Here is a 21,748-nt window from a genome sequence, read left to right as displayed (position 1 = left end):
CGTTCCTGTGAGTGCATTTCTCTCTGTATGTATATATATATATATATATATATATATATACATACATACACATATATACACATATATACACACACACACACACATATATATATATATATATATATATATATACACATACAATCACATACACAGTTACACACTCCATGCAGGAGATTGTGTGGGAGGTTCCATAATGATTACATACCCTAAGTTTCAGACTGCAGACGTACCTAAGGGAAATATAAGTTAGTGACTTTCCCTCCTCTTCACTCTCCTGCATGGGCTATGCTTTTAGACTTCTATAGATTGATCGGCTGCTACTGAGATCACAAACAGAAAGTGAAAGTAAAACAGCCATTTTACAATTGTGTGCTAAAAGCAACCACTAGATGGAGCTGGTTTGCAAGAAATCACATACAAATCAATGCAGTACAGCATTGATTTTTTTTTTTAGCATAAAATCGCGTACTCTCGCAGGTTTTAAATCACAGCAATTAATCACAGTTTTAAATCACATATGTGATAAATCATGCAGCCCTACTTTAAAGCATTTAAAAAGCTATTTTAAAAGAAAAATAGATTCATGAGACAGGTACTGTTTGGCTAAGTGCCATAGTTGCAATTAGTTTATTCACCTGGCCAACTCTTCCAGGATGTTTCATGGCTAATCCTCCACTGGAGACAGCAGCAGCTACATTTCCATCTTGGTCAACAACAATTGCTCCAACAGTGTCCAAAGTTCCTGAGTCATTTTCCTGCAGAAGGTATTCAAATATTAACAAGGCACAGAGGTAGTGTATAATGTAAAATAATACAATTATAAATATTGGAAGAAAATGTAAGCATTTAGCCTTGTCTCACAAGGTGGAAGAAATGTATTATATTTGTACATTATACTGAAATAAAATAACAAGACAATTTATTAGATACACAAGGGCAGCTCTGAGGTTGTGTTATTAACCTATGTGATCATACAGTAATTAATAAATGTTTCCCATAATAACTAAAGGCTGTAACACAAAATTTAGTACTAGATGAAATTTCTGTTAAAGGAATAGTCTAGTCAAAATTAAACTTTCATGATTCAGATGGAACATGTAATTTTAAACAACTTTCTAATTTACTCCTATTATAATTTTTTCTTGGTTCTCTTGGTATCTTTCTTTGAATGTAAGCTAAGGAGCTTGCCCATTTTTGGTTCAGCACCTGGCTAGCACCTGCTGATTGGTGGCTACATTTAGACACCAATCAGAAAGCGCTATCCAGGGTCTGAACCAAAAATGGGCCGGCTCCTATGCTTACATTCCTGCTTTTTCAAATAGATATAGCAAGAGAATGAAGAATAATTGATAATAGGAGTAAATTATAAAGTTGCTTAAAATTGCCTGACCTATCTGAATCATGAAAGTTTAATTCTGACTAGACTAGGGGGCTTAGATGCTATGAATATAGTGGTATAGACATATGCATCACATGCAATTGAACAATTCCTGTAGGGAACAAAATTAATATTCCTAATGTGAAATATTTTATTAAACACAGTCATTTCTGGAATCCATTTTGCATAAAGACATGACATCAGCATTCACACAGAATGAAATGTTTTATTATTGTATTAAACCTCCAAAACATATAAAATTGCCAATAATTTTGAAAATAAAATATGATGGTGTACTAATGACTATTCTTACACATTGATGGACCTTTGTTATTCAAAGCAAGAACAATCTTTAAAGGGAAACTAAACCCAATTTTTTTATTTAATGATTCAGATAGAGCATTGAATTTTAAGCAACTTTCTAATTTGCTCCTACAATCATTTTTTTTCGTTCTCTTGCTATCTTTATTTAAAAAGTAGGAATTTAAAGCTCAGGAGCCAGCCCATTTTCGATTCAGCATCCTGGATAGAGCTTGCTTATTGGTGGCTAAAGTTAGCAAACCAATAAGCATGCATTATAACCCAGGTTCTCAAACAAAAATGGGCTGGCTCTTAAAGTGAAAGTCAACCCTAGCATTTGTGAAACACTAGGATTTACTATTAAAACAAATCAAGGGGACTATCCTTTAATTTTCAAGCGATCGACGCTCTGAGCTGCTAAGGCACTCCCCGGCAGATCACTGTTTTGCTAAGAGGTGACGTTTCCACCTCTTAGCAAATAGCCGTGCGGTAAATCTGGCTCTCTAGGGTGCTAACCTGGATTTACAGCACGGCTATTGGCTGCCTTAGCAGTAAAGTAAAGAAGCTTTCTGCATGAAGTATTTTATACTTTATGACTGAAAGTCCCCTTTATTTGTTTCAATAGTCAATCCTAGGGTTTCACAAATGCTAGAATTAACTTTCACTTTAAGCTTTACATTCCTGCTTTATAAATAAAGATAGAAAGAGAACGAAGAAAAATTGCTAATAGGAGTAAATTAGAAAGTTGCATGCTCTATCTAAATCATCAAAGAAAAAAATGTGGGTTTAGTGTTTTCTTATAAGTGAAAAATTACAGCAAGTGTTAAAGTGAAGGTAAAGTGTCATGCATTATACTTTTCCCCCTGTAAATAATCTAAAAATAAATGGGACTTTAATTCATCAAATTGTTAGAATCGCTATATTTATTTATTATTTACCGTTTCTTTATCCAATTCAGAACACTGCTAAAACAACCCGTTTTTCTCTTTTTCTTTCTAAGCCCGGTCACGTTTTTCTACTAGCCAATTGAAACACTGGCCGTTAGGCGGCCGTCATATTACGTCACCGCATTACTGTTCTCTATGCGCATGCGTTGCATTCACTTCCTTTCTTTTATTCTCAGCGCTCGTTCCAGTTTAGCGCATGCAAGATAAGGATTCATAAGGCTAAGTAGTCTCTATTTACAATTTTACTGTCACGCAGGCGCAAATGGAATGAACGGTGAATGGTGCGCATGCGCAAGTGGTCCAGAAATCGGGAACGCGCTTTTGTATTACGTACAGAGCGGGTGGGACCGCTCTGTATGTAATATAGTCAAAAACCAGGAAATCAATGGAGGGAGGAGCGAAGACCGGCCGAGAAAGTAATATAAAGTGTTTAGAATACACTAATATATATACAAATATTTTAAAAAAAATTAGCGATCATAGTATATAGTAGATCAATAATAGAATACAGGCTCCATAAACTAAAAACTTTACCTTCACTTTAAGTTTCCACAGGTTTCAAAGAAAAAGACCAACATAAAACTTATTTGGGGAATATCTTTTTAAAAGAATGAGTATGAGAACTTCAAATGGATTATGGCATACTGCATTACAGACCACAAACCCTTATAACATTTTGCTCATATTGTACAAAAGGCACATCCTTTCTTTGATTTTTTTCAGATGATTTTACAACGTAGAACTGTAGTTATAGCAAGGTCAGAAAACAGAGAAGAAGCAACAGGAAACCTAGATGTTTGCTTTAGACATCTGCATATAAACTGCTGTTACAAACATAGAGGCAGGATTGATGTAAAATGCAAAAAATAAAAATGTATGTTTACCTGATGGTGAAAGTCCACGAGCCTTGACGTGAGGGATTCCCACAACTAGGAGGTGGCAAAGAACCCCAAATAACCAAATATTTTAATCCCTTTCACCTCACTGTACTACTCAGTCTAACATATAGCTGAGCAGAGGAAAGGAAAGCAGGGAATGTGCAAATAAAACTGTTGCCAACAAATAAAATTAAATTGGGTGGGGTCTCATGGACTCTCCCCATCTTGAAAAAAAAGAATTTATCAGGTAAACATAAATTTTGATTTCTTTCATATGATGGTGGGTCCACAAGCCTTGACATGTGGGATTTTATATCCAAGCTGTGAAGTCCACAACAAGGCCAATCATGTCTCCAGACCTAAACCCTATTGAGCATCTGTAAGGCATCTTCAAGGGGAAGGTGGGAGAGCGCAAGGTCTAACATCCACCAGCATAGTGATGTCGTCATGGAGGAGTGGAAGAGGAGCCCAGTGGCAACCTGTGAAGCTCTGGTGAACTCCATGCCCAAGAGGGTTAAGACAGTGCTGGAAAATAATGGTGGCCACACAAAATATTGACACTTTGGCCCCAATTTGGACATTTCCACTTAGGGGTGTACTCACTTTTGTTGCCAACGGTTTAGACATTAATGGCTGTGTGTTGAGTTATTTTGAGGGGACAGCAAATTTACATTGTTATACAGGCTGTACACTCACTACTTTACTTTGTAGCAAAGTGTCATTTCTTAAGTGTTGTCACAGAAAAAAAGTATATTTATGCTTACCTGATGAAATTAATTTCTTCTACGATATGACGAGTCCACGGATTTCATCCTTACTTGTGGGATTTATCGACATGCTAACAGGAAGTGGCAAAGAGCACCACAGCAGAGCTGTATATATAGCCCCTCCCTTCCCTCCACCTCCAGTCATTCGACCAAAGTTAGGAAGCGAAAGGAAAGGCCAAAGGTGCAGAGGTTTATAAAAAGTTTATAAAAAATAAAATATAATCTCAATCTGTCTTAAAAAATGACAGGGTGGGCCGTGGACTCGTCATATTGTAGAAGAAATTAATTTATCAGGTAAGCATAAATTTACTTTTCTTCTACAAGATATGACGAGTCCACGGATTTCATCCTTACTTGTGGGATACAATACCAAAGCAACAGGACACAGATGAAAGTGAGGGACAAGGCAGAGACCTAAACAGAAGGCACCACTGCTTGAAGAACCTTTCTCCCAAAACCAGCCTCAGAAGAAGCAAAAGTATCAAATTTGTAAAATTTGGAAAAAATGTGAAGAGACGACCAAGTTGCAGCCTTGCAAATCTGTTCAACAGAAGCATCGTTTTTAAATGCCCATGAGGAAGCCACAGCTCTAGTAGAATGAGCCGTAATTCTTTCAGGAGGCTGCTGTCCAGCAGTCTCATACGCCAGATGGATGATACTCTTCAGCCAAAAAGAAAGAGAGGTAGCCGTAGCTTTCTGACCTCTACGCTTTTCAGAAAAAACAATGAATAATGAAGATGATTTACGGAAATCCTTAGTTGCCTGCAAATAAAACTTCAAGGCACGGACCACGTCCAGGTTAAGTAACTTATGCTCCTTCTTAGAAGAAGGATTAGGACATAATGAAGGAATAACGATTTCCTGATTAATATTCTTATTAGAAAAAACCTTAGGAAGGAAACCAGGTTTGGTACGTAAAACCACCTTATCAGAATGGAAGATAAGATAAGGCGAATCACATTGTAAAACTGAAAGCTCAGAAACTCTAAAAAAAAAAAAAAAAACTTCTTGATTGAAGAATCTAAAACTAACACCTCACTTTACCTCTTCCTATTACTAACACAGGCAAAGAGAATGACTGGAGGTGGAGGGAAGGGAGGGGCTATATATACAGCTCTGCTGTGGTGCTCTTTGCCACTTCCTGTTAGCAGGAGGATAAATCCCACAAGTAAGGATGAAATCCGTGGACTCGTCATATCTTGTAGAAGATATAATAACATTTACAAAAATGTGAGAGGTGTACTCACTTTTGTGAGATACTGGGGCCTAGTTATCAAGCCGTCAACCTCAAATACGCTGGAATTCCGCAGCGTATTTGTGGCGAGGCTGATACGCCTTAGTTATCAAAGGCTCGAGACCGGCAAAAGTAGAATTTTGTGACGTAAGCATCGATTCACCGGACTCAGTCCGACACAGATCGATTCTTACGTCACTCCAGATGTTCCTCACACAAGTGCGGCACATTCTCACTACTTTTGCTAGTTATCAAAAAACTAGCAGGTACGCTCGGCACTTTTACGGCCCAGCGTACCTGGTTTTCAATCCGCCACCCCTGGAGGCGGCGGATCCCATAGGAATCAATGGGAGTCTGACCATAGTGAAAGTACAAGTTCGCTGCTGACAGACATCCCATTGATTTCTATGGGAGCTGTCTACACCTAACACCCTAACATGTACCCCGAGTCTAAACACCACTAATCTGTCCCCCCTACACCGCCGCAACTAAATAAATGTATTACCCCCTAAACCGCCGCTCCCGGAACCCGCCGCAACCTATATTAAATGTATTAACCCCTATCCTGCCCCCCCTACACCGTCGCCACCTATAATAAATTTATTAACCCCTAATCTGCGCCCCCTACACCGTCGCCACCTATAATAAATTTATTAACCCCTATCCTGCCCCCCACTACGCCGCCGCCACTGTAATAAAATTATTAACCCCTAAACCTAAGTCTAACCCTAACGCCCCCCTAACTTAAATATTAATTAAATAAATCTAAATAAATTAACTCTTATTAACTAAATGAATCCTATTTAAAACTAAATACTTACCTTTAAAATAAACCCTAATATAGCTACAATATAAATATGATATTCTAGCTATCTTAGGATTTATTTGTATTTTACAGGCAACTTTCAATTTATTTTAACCAGGTATAATAGCTATTAAATAGTTATTAACTATTTAATAGCTTACCTAGCTAAAATAAAGAGAAATGTACCTGTTAAATAAATCCTAACCTAAGTTACAATTACACCTAACACTACACTATACTTTAATAAATTATTCCTATTTAAAAATAAATACTTACCTGTAAAATAAACCCTAAGATAGCTACAATATAATTAATAATTATATTATAGCTATCTTAGGATTTATATTTATTTTACAGGTAACTTTGCATTTATTTTAGCTAGTTAGAATAGTTATTAAATAGTTATTAACTATTTAATAACTACCTAGCTAAAAGAAATACAAAATTACCTGTAAAATAAATCCTAACTTAAGTTACAATTAAACCTAATACTACACTATCATTAAATTATTAAATAAACTACCTACAAATAACTACAATCAAATACAATTACATAAACTAACTAAAGTACAAAAAATAAAAAAAGCTAAGTTACAAAAAATAAAAAAATAAGTTACAAACATGTTAAAAATATTACAACAATTTTAAGCTACTTACACCTAATCTAAGCCCCCTAATAAAATAACAAACCTCCCCAAAATAAAAAAATGCCCTACCCTATTCTAAATTAAATACATTTCAAAGCTCTTTTACCTTACCAGCCCTTAAAAGGGCCATTTGTGGGGGCATGCCCCAAAGAAAACAGCTCTTTTGCCTGTAAAAGAAAAATACAACCCCCCCAACATTAAAACCCACCACCCACATACCCCTAATCTAACCCAAACCCCCCTTACAAAAACCTAACACTAATCCCCTGAAGATCATCCTACCTTTAGTTGTCTTCACTCAGCCGAGCCACCGATGGAACTGAAGAGGACATCTTCCAAGCCGGGTCTTGAATCTTCCTTCCGCCGACGCGGAACCACCTTCTTCACCGACGGACTACGACGAATGACGGCTCCTTTAAGGGACGTCATCCAAGATGGCGTCCCCTCAATTCCGATTGGCTGATAGGATTCTATCAGCCAATCGGAATTAAGGTAGGAAAAATCTGATTGGCTGATGGAATCAGCCAATCAGATTGAGCTCGCATTCTATTGGCTTTTCCGATCAGTCAATAGAATGCGAGCTCAATCTGATTGGCTGATTGGATCCTATCCTATTAGGGTTAGGGTTAGACTTAGCTTTAGGGGTTAATAATTTTATTACAGTGGCGGCGGTGTAGTGGGGGGCAGATTAGGGGTTATTAAATTTATTATAGGTGGCGACGGTGTAGGGGGGGCAGGATAGGGGTTAATAGGTTTAATATAGGTTGCGGCGGGTTCAGGGAGCGGCGGTTTAGGGGTTAAACTATTTATTTAGTTGCGGAGAGGTGCGGGATCAGCAGGATAGGGGTTAATAATTTTATAATAGAGGGCGACGGTGTAGGGGGGGCAGGATAGGGGTTACTAGGTATACTGTAGGTGGCAGCGGTGTCCGAGAGCGGCGGTTTAGGGGTTAATACATTTATCAGAGTTGCGAGAGGGTCTAGGAGCGGCGGTTTAGGGGTTAATAACTTGATTTAGTTGCGGGGGCTCCGGGGGCGCCGGTATAGGGATAGAACAGTGTAGTTTAGTGTGAGTGCTTAGTGACAGGCTAGCAATAAAGCTGGGAAAAAGCCGAAGGGCAGCGAGATCGGATGAGTGATAACTGTCACAGTCCGCTGCTCATCGCCCCGCGGCTTTTTGACAGCTTTATTTGGTAACTTAGGCGTACTTTTTCAGGTCCGCTGCGGCGATGTGAGGCGAGCTTAGGCGGGCGTATTGGGCCGGCGAAGCCAGAAAACTAGACGGCTTGATAACTACCCCCCACTGTGGGGTTGTCATGTTCCTTGTTCAGAGGAGAATTGCCTGGTATTTCGGGGCTGGACTGACCTTAATTGGCAGGATCAGACTGATATACTTCAGGAAAGTTTTCTTCTGTGAAAAGCACACTGGTCTAAAAGAGGCTGCCTCCGGGTGGTAAATCGCCATAGAACAAGCCACTGAGCTGTTGTTCGTTCCTGGTAGAGCGCTTCTCTCTTTGTATGCAAATTATTATGACCCTGGGGAAGTCTCCCTATGGGTGATGGGGGAAACCAGACGTGGACTCCTTGCCCAGTGTGCTTAGAAGAATGTGGCTGCACCTCACTGACGAGGCCCATAGGAGGCCGAAACGATCGTCTGGGGTTGTCATGTTCCTTGTTCAGAGGAGAATTGCCTGGTATTTCGGGGCTGGACTGACCTTAATTGGCAGGATCAGACTGATATACTTCAGGAAAGTTTTCTTCTGTGAAAAGCACACTGGTCTAAAAGAGGCTGCCTCCGGGTGGTAAATCGCCATAGAACAAGCCACTGAGCTGTTGTTCGTTCCTGGTAGAGCGCTTCTCTCTTTGTATGCAAATTATTATGACCCTGGGGAAGTCTCCCTATGGGTGATGGGGGAAACCAGACGTGGACTCCTTGCCCAGTGTGCTTAGAAGAATGTGGCTGCACCTCACTGACGAGGCCCATAGGAGGCCGAAACGATCGTCTGGGGTTGTCATGTTCCTTGTTCAGAGGAGAATTGCCTGGTATTTCGGGGCTGGACTGACCTTAATTGGCAGGATCAGACTGATATACTTCAGGAAAGTTTTCTTCTGTGAAAAGCACACTGGTCTAAAAGAGGCTGCCTCCGGGTGGTAAATCGCCATAGAACAAGCCACTGAGCTGTTGTTCGTTCCTGGTAGAGCGCTTCTCTCTTTGTATGCAAATTATATATATATATATATATATATATATATATATATATATATATACACACACACACACACATATTTTTTTCTGTTTGCTCAGAAAAAATAAGTTCTATGAAAGAGACAAGAAAGAAGTGCGTAGTCGACTCATAAGAATATTGTAAATCCTTTACTATTTAGTCATTTTTATGTGGGTGATTATAAGAGTCTTTTCAAATGCATTTATAGAGATTTCATTTTTTTTACCCTTGTATCCCTTTAAGTCTGTATTACTGCATATTACTGTATAACACAAATCTTAAATAGGAAAAAAAAAATCAACTGTTCATTAAAGAATATTATGCCCTTAAAGGCATAACAATCAAAATCATCTGGGAGCAATTACTAGATTCTTTTCATATAGTTTCTGTCAAGTCTCACAAAAGCTAATTTCTCTAAAGATATATACATACAGTAGGCTGACCATATTGCCGCTTTAAGAAGGAACACATATGAAAAATACATATGTGAGGGTTCTTATACAAAACCATTTCTTTAAACAGCCCTGAAAAGAGCCCTGACATATGTATTTTTCATATGTGTCCCTTTTTAAAGCGGCAATATGGTCAGCCTACATACAGGGTATGGTAACATATTAGAAAAATGGACAATTGTAAAAATGATATACACCTATAGAGGTTTGTATTATTAGTATAAATATTTAATGTTTCAGGGTTTTTGTTTTTTTTTACTTTCTGTGCTACACCATCAAGGAGCAAACTGTAGAAATAAGCAGCTACCCTATCTGAAATAAAACTTGTGTGTATTTTTTTTTATCATCTAATATTGAATTACCAATTGAATTGAAATTGCATATGTAGAATCCTATTTTGGAAAGGTGAATTGTTACCAAATGTAGAAACATAAAGTGTTGCAGAATTTAGCAAAGTGACTTACATCTACCATGCACTCGATAACATGACAGAATACAGAATAGCTTTCCTGCAAATATATTTAAGAATAAATAAGTATGCCAGTTTTAACTTTTAGAAATAACTGAGAACCACAAAGTCAGATGAAATGTCTCGTACTCTAAATTTTGTTACCGTGACATTTACAAGGAACAACCAATAACTTTTATAATTTATACACAAAATTATTCTTAAGTAGTCCGGATCCTAAGCAGCTGTTGCATGCACAGTCAAGTGTTATGGGTCAAGAGTGTGACCGCTAGTAGTATTTACAGCAGAGGGAAAAAAATAAAAATGATGTTACATATTTAAACATTCAATAAATATGGCATACAACCATTTTGCTTAGCAACTGAACCTTTGCGGTTATAAACATTAAAGTGCATCCAGGATTTATATGGCTGTGTATCCCACTTTATTAGTAAGGCCTTTTAATAACACAAAAATATGAAATTGGTTTCTGGTAAAATGTGCTCATGATAAATACCATGACCGAGGACTTTTTTTTTAACTGGAAATAGTCAACAAGATTTATTAAAAATATTTAAAAATCACAGAACACGTGCATTAGTTATTTTAATACTGCTTTCTAGTGAAGAGGTCATTGGAACATATTATGCCACTAATACATTTAATAAAGCACAAACATGTCTGTGCATGCCCTGAGCTTTAAAAGTCAAAACTGAAATGTTTATTTAAATTTTAAATAGAAACATTTTTGCAATATACATCCAGTAGCAAAAATGCCTCTAGTAAAAGTTATTATTGCGTCAGTGGCATATGTACATATGCTGTGTGTGAGTAGAGCATCAGGATTCAAACACCATGCTTGCTCAGAGACCCGGCGGTGGTGTGTATTGCGTCAGTGAAGACTTTTTGTTAATTGAAGAACATTGCAAAAAAAAATTCTGTTTAAAAATTAAATGCCCCCAGGCACATTACAATTTTAAACTTTCTATCGCTTTAATTGGATTGTTTAAAAGGAGGTAGAGATGCATTTCAGAATCACTTATCTTGCACAGATCTCAGTTACTAATACTACAGGCACCAAAACTAGACATTTATGTTGAAAAGCCCTGGGCAGCAGATTACCACAGATGCTAACTAAATATCCATCAATATCACAATATTAATGTTTTCATCAAAAAAATACTTTTTCATTAAAGGGACATTCTAATGTATCAATAAAATGTTTTCTTATAAAATGCTATTAAAGCACATTTCTCAATATCAAGCTATATTATACTGTACATGTAATGGTAAAGAAATGCAACGTAATAAAATTTTGCTTTTTCACCTATCATACCAGAACTAATCTTGATCCAGATCTAAACTAGAATATGGAATAGAAACAAACTGAGGCTTATATGACCTCAATAGTGAGCACATACACAAAATATACACATATATAAAGAAGGGAGATAATTGTACTGTCATAAAAATATCAACATCTGTCACCTCAATAGTGTAAGTAATTGACATTATCAAATTATAAATATACAATTCCCTGGTAAATTTTAATAAAGTAAAACTAAGAAGAAATAGTTGCATACAAATACTCCCACATAACCTTCATTTCCTTGACCATAAGGTGGCCAAAGCTCCAATAGTATATAGGGGAGCATTAATTGTTTTGCAACTTCATCCTTCAGCTAACTCTAAGAAGATAAAGTTTTTGATGGGACAGCAAGTCTACTGCGAATGATTTACTTGAACTCATGTTGGGAACATTTTCAAATCAGGCCTGCTAGGGGTTTTCAAGCACTGAAGTTATGAAACACTGTTAAGTAAAAATACTCGAGAGCATTTCCATTTCCTTCTTAGAAAGTAAAATATCAGACAATGGGGGATATTTATCAAAGGTCTGGCGGTGGTGTCAATCAACTCGATCGTATTCGATCGGGTTGAATTGTGGCAAAGTCTGTCCGCCTGCTCAGAGCAGGCGGACAGGGTTATGGAGCAGCGATCTTTAGACTGCTGCTTCATAACTGGTGTTTCTGGCGAGCCTACAGGCTCGCCAGAAACACGAGGCCTCAAGCTCCATAGTGAATATTTTTAAGGAATTAGGTAACCAGTAATATTTTCAGGCTTCAACAAAATCGAAAATGACTAATCTGTTAAAAAACTTTAAAAGATTGTTTTAAGTACATTTGAATATTACGGTTCTACATTCCAAATTTTGTTATTTTGTAAAAGTCAAATCTGGAATCAAAAAGTGCATTTCAAATTAAAAAGATGCATTTTTGCAATACTGTTTAAATGTTTGTAAAAATGTGTGATGTCATCTTCACTCAGAGCATAATCCAAACGTAAATGCCCAGGCTCATAGCCTACCACCAAGTGTTCTCGCCAGGACCTACTTAAATTTGTGACTAAGGAAAAAGAAAGGAATTACAATTTCCCGATTGAAGTTGTCCAAAAATAAAACAAATTTACACTTTAAAAAACAAGACCTTCCAAAACAGAAGCTGAATAACCAAACTATGCATTACTTTAAAAGGAAAGGCCTGTAAAAAAAACTTTTACAACCAAATTAAGGTTCAAAGGAAGAGAAAGCTCCAATAACTGGTTTAAACCTGAGTAAAGTTCTACAGCATCCAAGAAGCCTAAAAAAATAAGTGTTAAATCTCCAAGCCCTCAAGTTGAAATATTTGAGATCTAAATGATAAAAAAATGAAGAAAGAAAATCCGAAAAAAATGTCACTTTCATTCATGATATTTTCCAATTCGCTATATTTATTTACATATCTTCTATTATAATTTAGAAATTCTAACTGCTATCCTCCTCCCGTGCAACGGCCACCATTGATTTTCTCCTGTCATGTTTTTTTTTTTTAACCAATGACAGGGCAGGCCAGTCGTGACACTCCTACAAACAAAAACGCCCTTCAAGAGATATGTGCATGCACTAGCACTTTTTTCTTGCTTGATATTGCTATATCACCGAAACACATGCACATAGCTAAGTGTGAAGAATGACATGCCAGTGCTCTGACGTGGAGAGGGGAGGTACAGCTCTTTCGCCTGGATAAGAATATTAACAAGAAGTAAGGCTGGGGGAGGAGCAAGGAGCATTAACGCTCTAGAAGTAAATTATAATTTTATTACATATTGGAATAACCTAATAAAAAAATAAATGTGGCAATTTAGGTTAATAATGGCCGAGTATTAATATTATAATGTTTAATCAGTAAAAATGTACCATCACTTTAAGATCTCCAAGGAGTGGCTCAATGGTATTAAAATCAGGAGACTGTGATAGCCACTCCAGAACCTTCACATTTTTCTGCTATAACCACTGGAGGGTCAATTTGGCCATGTGCTTATGGGAACTGTGGGAATGATGGAAAGTCCAATAGGGTCCCATGCGCAACTTTCTTTCAGAAGAATGCAAATTGTCTGCCAGTATTTTATGATAACATGCTGCATTCTCATCTTGCCATCAATTTTCACAAGATTCCTGTGCCTTTGGAGCTCACACAACCCCCCCGAAAAAAACCATCAGTGAGCCACCACCATGCTTCACAGTGGGGATGGTATTCTTTTCGCTATAGGCCTTGATGACCCCTTTCCAAAGTTAGCGCTTATGGTTGTGACCATAAAGTTCTATTTTGGTCTTGTCACTCCAAATTACAGTGTGCAAGAAGCTGTGAGGCGTGTCAAGGTGTTGTCTGGCATATTGTAGCCGGGCTTTTTGTGGCATTGGAGCAGTAAAGGCTTCTTTCTGGCAACTCGACCATGCAGCTCATTTTTGTTCAAGTATTGTCGTATTGTGTTCCTTGAAACAACCACACCATCTTTTTCCAGAGCAGCCTGTATTTCTCCTGAGGTTACCTGTGGGTTTTTATTTGTATCCCTAACAATTCTTCTGGAAGTTGTGGGTGAAATCTGTCTTGGTCTACCTGACCTTGGCTTGGTATCAAGAGATCTCTGAATTTTTCCACTACTTAATAAGTGATTGAACAGTACTGACTGGCATTTTCAAGGCATTGGATATCTTTTATATCCTTTTCCATCTTTATAAAGTTCCATTACCTTGTTACGCAGGTCTTTTGACAGTTCTTTTCTGCTCCCCATGGCTCAGTATCTAGCCTGCTTGGTGCATCCAAGTGAGAGCGAACAAACCCATTGACTATTTAAACACAGACACTAATTGCAATTTAAAAAGCCACAGATGTGCGAAATTAACATTTAATTGCCATTTTAACCTGTGTGTCTCACCTTATGTGTCTGTAACAAGGCTAAACATTTAAGGGTATGGAAACTTTTGAGCAGCGCCGTTTGGGTGAATTCTATTATTATGATTTCAAGGGACAGTAAACCCAACATTTTTCTATCATTATTTAGATAGAGAATACAATTTTTAAAAAAGTTTCCAATTTATTTCTATTATCAAATTTGTTTCGTTCTCATGTTATTCTTTGCTGAAGGGATACCTAGGTAGGTAGCGTGCACATGACTGAAGCACTACATGACAGGAAATAGTGCTGCCATCTAGTGCTCCTGCTAATGTATAACATTGTTGCAAAACTGCTGCCATATAGTATTGTGGACACGTGCACACGCCTAAGCTTACATCCCAGCTTTTCAACAAAGGATAACAAAAAAACAAAGAAAAATTGACAACAGAAGTAAATTGGAAATGTGTTTAAAATTGTATGCTCTATCTGACTCATGAAAGGAAAAAAATTGGGTTTTATGTCCCTTTAAAAAGAAGCCAAACAACTATGTGATAATAAATTGCTTCATATGATCACTATCCTTAAATAAAAGACAGTTTTTGGGCATGATCATTCATATTATTAAAATCAATGCCAAAATGTCATGATTTCTGCCAGTAAAGTTTTGAGCACGACTGTACAAACTCCCCCTGAGGATCCCTGGATATTGCAAATATCTGGAAGCTTGTTGTTAAAATGAAAAGCTACCAGACGTAGAGCCACAATAAAATGTCTCCTACATAAATTACTATACTAAACTGTAATAAAGTCTAGTGTATAAAGTGGTAATATGTTTGTATCCCCTGGCTATGGTGTACCTGCTAATAGCCTGCAGGCTATGTGAGTGAATAAATAGTCTCATTTAGATTGAGATTCACCCACTTTACCGTGCTCCAGGGCCAACCTTAGCATTTATGTGGCCCTTCAGCACTGCTCCCTTACCCCCAGCTGCAGAAAGAGACTTCTCCCAGTAGAGAGCCCATTCAGTGTGTACATCACAGCAGAGGATCTATGTAAGGTGTATATCGACGACCCCAGGCTTCACTCCTTCACTGAGAGTAATTGTGTATATGTTATTGTCCCCTGGCTATGAAGTATGTGCTTATAGCCGGCAGGCTATGGAGAATTTTGAACACCTTTCCAATTTACTTCTATTATAAAATTTCCTTCATTCTCATGTTATCTTTTGTTGAAGGAACAGCTTTGCACTACTGGTAGCCAGCTGAACATATCGGTTGAACAGATATCTAGATTTCTTCTGTGGTCTCTTCCACTAACTCCAGGGCCAACCCGTTAGCATTCATGGGGCCCTTCAGCACTGCTCCCTTACCGCCACTCTACCATGCTTACCCACAGCTGCAGAAAAAGACTGCTTCCAGTAGACTATTTAGTGCTGTGTACATTACAGTAGAGGATCTTTGTAAGGAGTATATCGAAGACCCAACAGGCCCAGAGAGGCTAAGGGTTTGTTTCCCGTGACACCTGTGGCAGGCTTGTGACTAACTCCTTCACTGAGAGTAATTGTGTCACTACCCAAAACTTCAATCTCCCCTCTGTCACACAATAACAGCTCTGAGGGGGGAAATTGGCCTTACATCGGTCTGAGAACCCCTCTCAACGAAGAATCTGAAGCACCTCCCCTCTGTCACACAATAACAATCTCCCCTCTGTCACACAATAACAGCTCTGAGGGAGGAAATTGGCCTTACATTGGTCTGAGAACCCCTCTCAACGAAGAATCTGAAGCACCTCCCCTCTGTTACACAATAACAATCTCCCCTCTGTCACACAATAACAGCTCTGAGGGAGGAAATTGGCCTTACATCGGTCTGAGAACCCCTCTCAACGAAGAATCTGAAGCACCTCCCCTCTGTTACACAATAACAATCTCCCCTCTGTCACACAATAACAGCTCTGAGGGGGGAAATTGGCCTTACATCGGTCTGAGAACCCCTCTCAACGAAGAATCTGAAGCACCTCCCCTCTGTCACACAATAACAATCTCCCCTCTGTCACACAATAACAGCTCTGAGGGAGGAAATTGGCCTTACATCGGTCTGAGAACCCCTCTCAACGAAGAATCTGAAGCACCTCCCCTCTGTTACACAATAACAATCTCCCCTCTGTCACACAATAACAGCTCTGAGGGGGGAAATTGGCCTTACATCGGTCTGAGAACCCCTCTCAACGAAGAATCTGAAGCACCTCAACTCTTTGCCTTCTCCTAGTGGCCAGGATTATAATCCCAGGAGTAATGGCTCATGGACTCTCATTACCTTTTTGAAACAAAACATGTTGTGTTTATTTTATAGTTCAGATTAATGTCCCTGTACTGCACTACAACCATAACCTTTGTTTGGACTATAACTAATTATTGTTTATTGCAAATATGCAGATTTTAGAGAATTTGTGTTCCTATTTCTGTGTCACATGTACTAAATTGACTGTTGAATTCCATGTAACAGGATAACTTACAATGTCTGCAGCCTCCTTTGCAAACAAGCTCCTCTTGACTTATTACAATTTGTTCAGCTGGGCAATTTCTATTCCACACAATAGCACATAGACTATAACTGTTACAGCTACGTATATAGGTCAAGTTTCTTTCCACTTAAACATTTGTATCAAACTGAGCTGGGGAACATAATGGGTTCATATAGGTCTCTCTACACCAAAGTTAAAAAATTTTTTTATATATGTATATATAGAAAAACACCAGACTAAAACCTGTTAGATTATCCAAATTCAGATATTTTATAAGTAGTCAATCTTTAGCAAAAACACATTCTGGGTATAGGAAAACAACTTATCTAGACTGGTAAAATGAAAAAAGCTTATCCACAGAGTTTAACATTCACCTTTTTGAGTATTAATTTCCAGTTATCTAATTTTCTTCATTCTAATTGTATTTTTTGTTGAAAAGCATACCTAGGTAGATATAGGAGCAGCAATGCACTACTGGGAGCTAGCTGTTGATTGGTGGCTGCACATGTATGCCTCACCATTGGTTAAACCGATATGTTCAGCTGGCTACCAGTAGTGCAAAGCTATTCCTTCAACAAAAGATAACATGAGAATCAAAGAAATTTGCTAATAACATAAATTATGGTTACTTGATAATTTCATTTCCATCATGGGGAGGAGAGTCCACGGCTTCATTCATTACTTTTGGAAATAAAGTACCTGGCCACCAGAAAGAGGCAAAGACACCCCAGCCAAAGGCTTAAATACCTCCCCCACTGCCCTCATCCCCCAGTCATTCTGCCGACAGAACAAGGAACAGTAGGAGAAATTTCAGGGTATAAATGGTGCCAGAGGATAAATTAAATTTAGGTCCGCCCACCGGAGTTAGAGGTGGGAGTCGTGGACTCTCCTCACCACGATGGAAATAAAATTATCAGGTAAGCATCATTTATGTTTTCCATCTAAAGGGGAGGAGCTTCATTCATTACTTTTGGAAAACATATACCCAAGCTTTAGAGGACACTGAATGAAACCGGGTAAAAGGCGGACCCTAATCTGAGGACACCACTGCCTGTAAAACCTCTCTCCCAAAAGCAGCTTCCACAGAAGCAAAAACGTCAAATTTGTAAAATTTTGTAAAAAAGTGTATAAGGAGGACCAGGTAGCCACCTTACAAATCTGCATCATAGAGGCCTCATACTTGAAGGCCCAAGACGAAACCACAGCTCTAGTTGAATCAAACTCCTCAACCAAAAAGACAAAGAAGTAGAAGAGGCCCTCTGGCCTTGCGCTCCTGGAATACAACACAAAAAGAGATGTAGACTGTCTAATATCCTTTGTAGCTTGAAGATAGAACTTCAAGGCACGAACCACATCCAGATTATGAAGTAACCTCTCCTTAGAAGATGAAGGGTTAGGACACAAAGAAGGAACAATTATTTCCCGATTGATCTTAAGGTTAGACACCACCTTGGGAAGAAACCCCAAACCGGTGAGAAGAACCGCCTTATCCGCATGAAAAACCAGGTAAGGAGGCTGGCAAGGCAGCCAGCTCAGATACTCTGTGTGCCGATGCAATAGCCAACAGGATGAGTACCTTCCAGGACAGAATCTTAATGTCAATGGAATGCATAGGCTCAAATGGAACCCTCTGCAATACCTTAAGGACCAAGTTTAAGCTCCATGGGGGAGCAGACTGCCTAAAGACAGGCCTGATTCTAGACAGAGCCTGAACGAAAGATTGACTGTCAGGAAGCTCAGCGAGTCTCCTGTGCAACAAGACTGATAATGCTGAAATCTGTCCCTTTAAGGAACTAGCATCAAGATCCTTCTCTAAACCCTCCTGGAGAAAGGACAGAATCCTGGATACCTTCACCTTGTGCCAAGGATATCTATGCTTCTCACACCAGGACAAGTAAGTCCTCCACACCTTATGGTAGATGTGACGAGTGACTGGCTTCCATGCCTGAACTAGAGTGTCAATCACACTTATAGAAAAACCTCTCTTGGCTAAGACTAAGCGTTTAATCTCCACACAGTCTGCCTCAGAGAAACGAGATTTTGATGTTGAAAGGGACCCTGTTCCAGCAGATCCCTGCGACAGGGTAACCTCCATGGTGGAGAGGATGACATCCCCACCAGATTCGCAAACCACGTCCTCCGCGGCCACGATGGAGCAATCAGGATGGCCGAAGCTCGCTCCTGTTTGATGCTTGCCACTACACGAGGTAGAAGTGGTAACGGTGGAAAAATCTAAGCTAGGCTGAATCCCCAAGGCACCGCTAAGGCATCTATCAGCTCTGCCTGGGGATCCCTCGATCTTGACCCGTATCGGGGTAGCTTGCAATTGAGCCTGGATGCCATGAGATCTATCTCTGGCGTTCCCCATCTAAGACAAATCTCTGCAAACACTTCAGGAAGAAGAGACCATTCCCCCGGATGGAAGGATTGCCTGCTGAGAAAGTCCGTTTCCCAGTTGTCCACACCTGGAATGTGGATCGCTAAAAGCGAGCAGCTGTGGGACACCACCCCCTCCAAAATCCGAGACACCTCCCTCATTGCTAGGGAGCTCCTCGTACCCACCCTGATGGTTGATGTAAGCCACCGAAGTAATGTTGTTGGTCTGGAATCTGATGAAGCTGAATGACCCCAGAGGAGGCCACGCCCTCAGAGCATTGTAAATTGCTTGAAGTTCCAGAATATTTATCGGAAGGAGAGACTCCTCCCAGGTCAATCTTCCTTGTGCCATCCCGGCACCCAAAACAGCTCCCCATCCTGCGAGATTAGCGTCTGTGGTCACAATTTCCCAGGACGGTCTCAAGAAGGATGACCCCAGGGACAGATACTCCATACGGATCCACCAAGAGAGGGAGTCCCTGGTCCGAGCATCCATGGATATCCGCTGTGATAGAGCTGAATGATTGCCGTTGTCTCAACATGCACAATTGAAGAGGTCTGAGATGGAACCTGGTGAAAGGGATGACGTCTATGCTGGAGACCATGAGCCCGATCATCTACATACACTGAGACACCGAAGGGCTTGAGGGGGACTGAAGGCCAAGACAGGTGAATGCAATCTTCCTGCGTCGTTGATCTGTGAGAAATATTTTCATGGACATAGAGTCTATTATCGTGCCCAGGAACTCCACCCTGTTGCTGGGAACCAGGAAACTCTTTCCTGAGTTGATCTTCCAACCGTGAGATTGGAGCAATAAAAGAGCAGCCCTCGATTGATCCTCTGCGAGACTGAACGACAGCGCTTGGACTAGGATGTCGTCCAAATAGGGCGCCACAGCAATGCCCCTGGATCTGGCAACTACAAGTAGCACCCCCAGAACCTTCATGAAGACTCTCAGGGCTGATGCCAGACCGAAGGAAAGGGCCACAGACTGGAAGTGTTGGTCCAGAAACGCAAATCTTAGGAACTTGAAGTAGTCCCTGGGAATTGGAATATAAAGGTAAGCATCCTTCAAGTCTATTGTCGTCATGAACTTCCCCTCTTGAACTAGGGGCAGAATAGATCTGATCATTTCCATTTTGAACGATGGAACAGCCAGAAACTTGTTTAAACACTTTAGGTCCAGAATCAGGCGGAACCTCCCTTCCTTCTTTGGAACCACAAAAAGATTTGAATAGTACCCTAGACCCCTTGCTGCTTGGGGTACTGGTACGATAACAACTAGAGAGGAGAGATCCCTCAGACATTCTAAAAAAGCCTCTCTCTTTTCCGGTCTTGAAGATAGGTTTGACAGGAGGAATCTGCCCCTGGGCGGATGGGACCTGAATCCTATCCTGTAACCCTGGCGACAACCTCCAGAACCCAAGGGTCCTGAACGTCCTGCAACCAGGCTTCGGAAAAGAGAGACAATCTGCCCCCTACTTAGGCCGGAGACCGGTAGGGGGCTGACCTTTCATGCCGATTTTGTCTCGGCTGGCTTCTTGTTCTGCTTGGACTTGTTCCAAGACTGACAAGGCTTCCAAGTAGCCTTGGACTGATCCGCTTTTGGGACGAAAAGTAGTTCCTTTAGGTTTAGCCTTCTTATCCTGCAGTAGGAAAGCTCCCTTGCCTCCCGTAACTGTGGATATGATTGAATCCAATCCTGGACCGAACAGAATCTTTCCTTGAAAAGGCAGAGACAACAGCCTCAACTTAGAGGTCATGTCCGCAGACCAAGACTTTAGCCATAGAGCCCTGTGAGCTAAAACGGAGAATCCTGAAACCTTTGCGTTCAGGCGAATAATTTGCATATTGGCGTCACAAATGAAAGAATTTGCGACCCTCAATAACTTAATCTTATCCTGTATCTCGTCAATGGAAGTTTCCCTCTCGACCATATCACACAGGAATTCACACCAATATGTTGCAGCTCCGGAAACCGCAGCTACAGCCCCTACCGGTTGAAAAACAAACTCCGTGTACTGAAACATTTTCCTTAACATGTTTTCCAACTTTTTATCCATGGGCTCTTTAAACGACTAACTATCCTCGAGAGGAATAGTTGTCCGCTTTGTGAGCATGGAATTAGCACCTTAGGGACAGTCCCCCACAGCTCGAGTTGAGAGTCTGGGACGGGGAACAGTTTCTTAAAGGAAGAAGAAAGGGAAAAGGAAGAACCTAATTGGTCCCATTCATTCTTAATAATATTAGCCATCTTAACAGGAATCGGAAAGGTCTGAGGCACCACCCTGTCCTTTTATACCTTACAAAGCTTAGGAATCGAAGGTTCCTCCAGAAGCTTCGGTTCAGGAACCTCCAGAGTAGCAAGCACTTGCTTCAGTAAAAAGCGCAAATTCTCTATCCTAAACCTAAAGTCAGGCTCCTCTGCAGCTAGATGATGAGATGACACGGACTCCGACCCAGAAGGAGACTCCTCTGAAGAATTGGAGTGGGCCTCATCATCGTATAACGCCTCTTATAATTCCATAGGCGTAGACAACCCTTGGGCCAGGCCGCA

General features: G+C 40.0%; 1 protein-coding gene across 3 annotated transcripts in view; it reads right to left on the bottom strand.

The window, feature by feature from the left end:
- TASP1 (taspase 1) overlaps positions 1 to 21,748 on the bottom strand; it is a 680,735-nt gene that overhangs the window by 301,135 nt on the left and 357,852 nt on the right. For all 3 annotated transcript variants that reach the window (XM_053712134.1, XM_053712135.1, XM_053712136.1), the window contains one exon: positions 636 to 755. In XM_053712134.1, coding sequence (XP_053568109.1) covers positions 636 to 755 — 120 coding nt within the window. The remainder of the gene's footprint in view (positions 1 to 635; positions 756 to 21,748) is intronic.

The sequence above is a fragment of the Bombina bombina genome, chromosome 4, assembly GCF_027579735.1.
Source record: "Bombina bombina isolate aBomBom1 chromosome 4, aBomBom1.pri, whole genome shotgun sequence".
NCBI lineage: Eukaryota > Metazoa > Chordata > Amphibia > Anura > Bombinatoridae > Bombina > Bombina bombina.
Note: the sequence above shows the minus strand (reverse complement) of the source record. Positions and strands in the feature narration are given on the sequence as shown.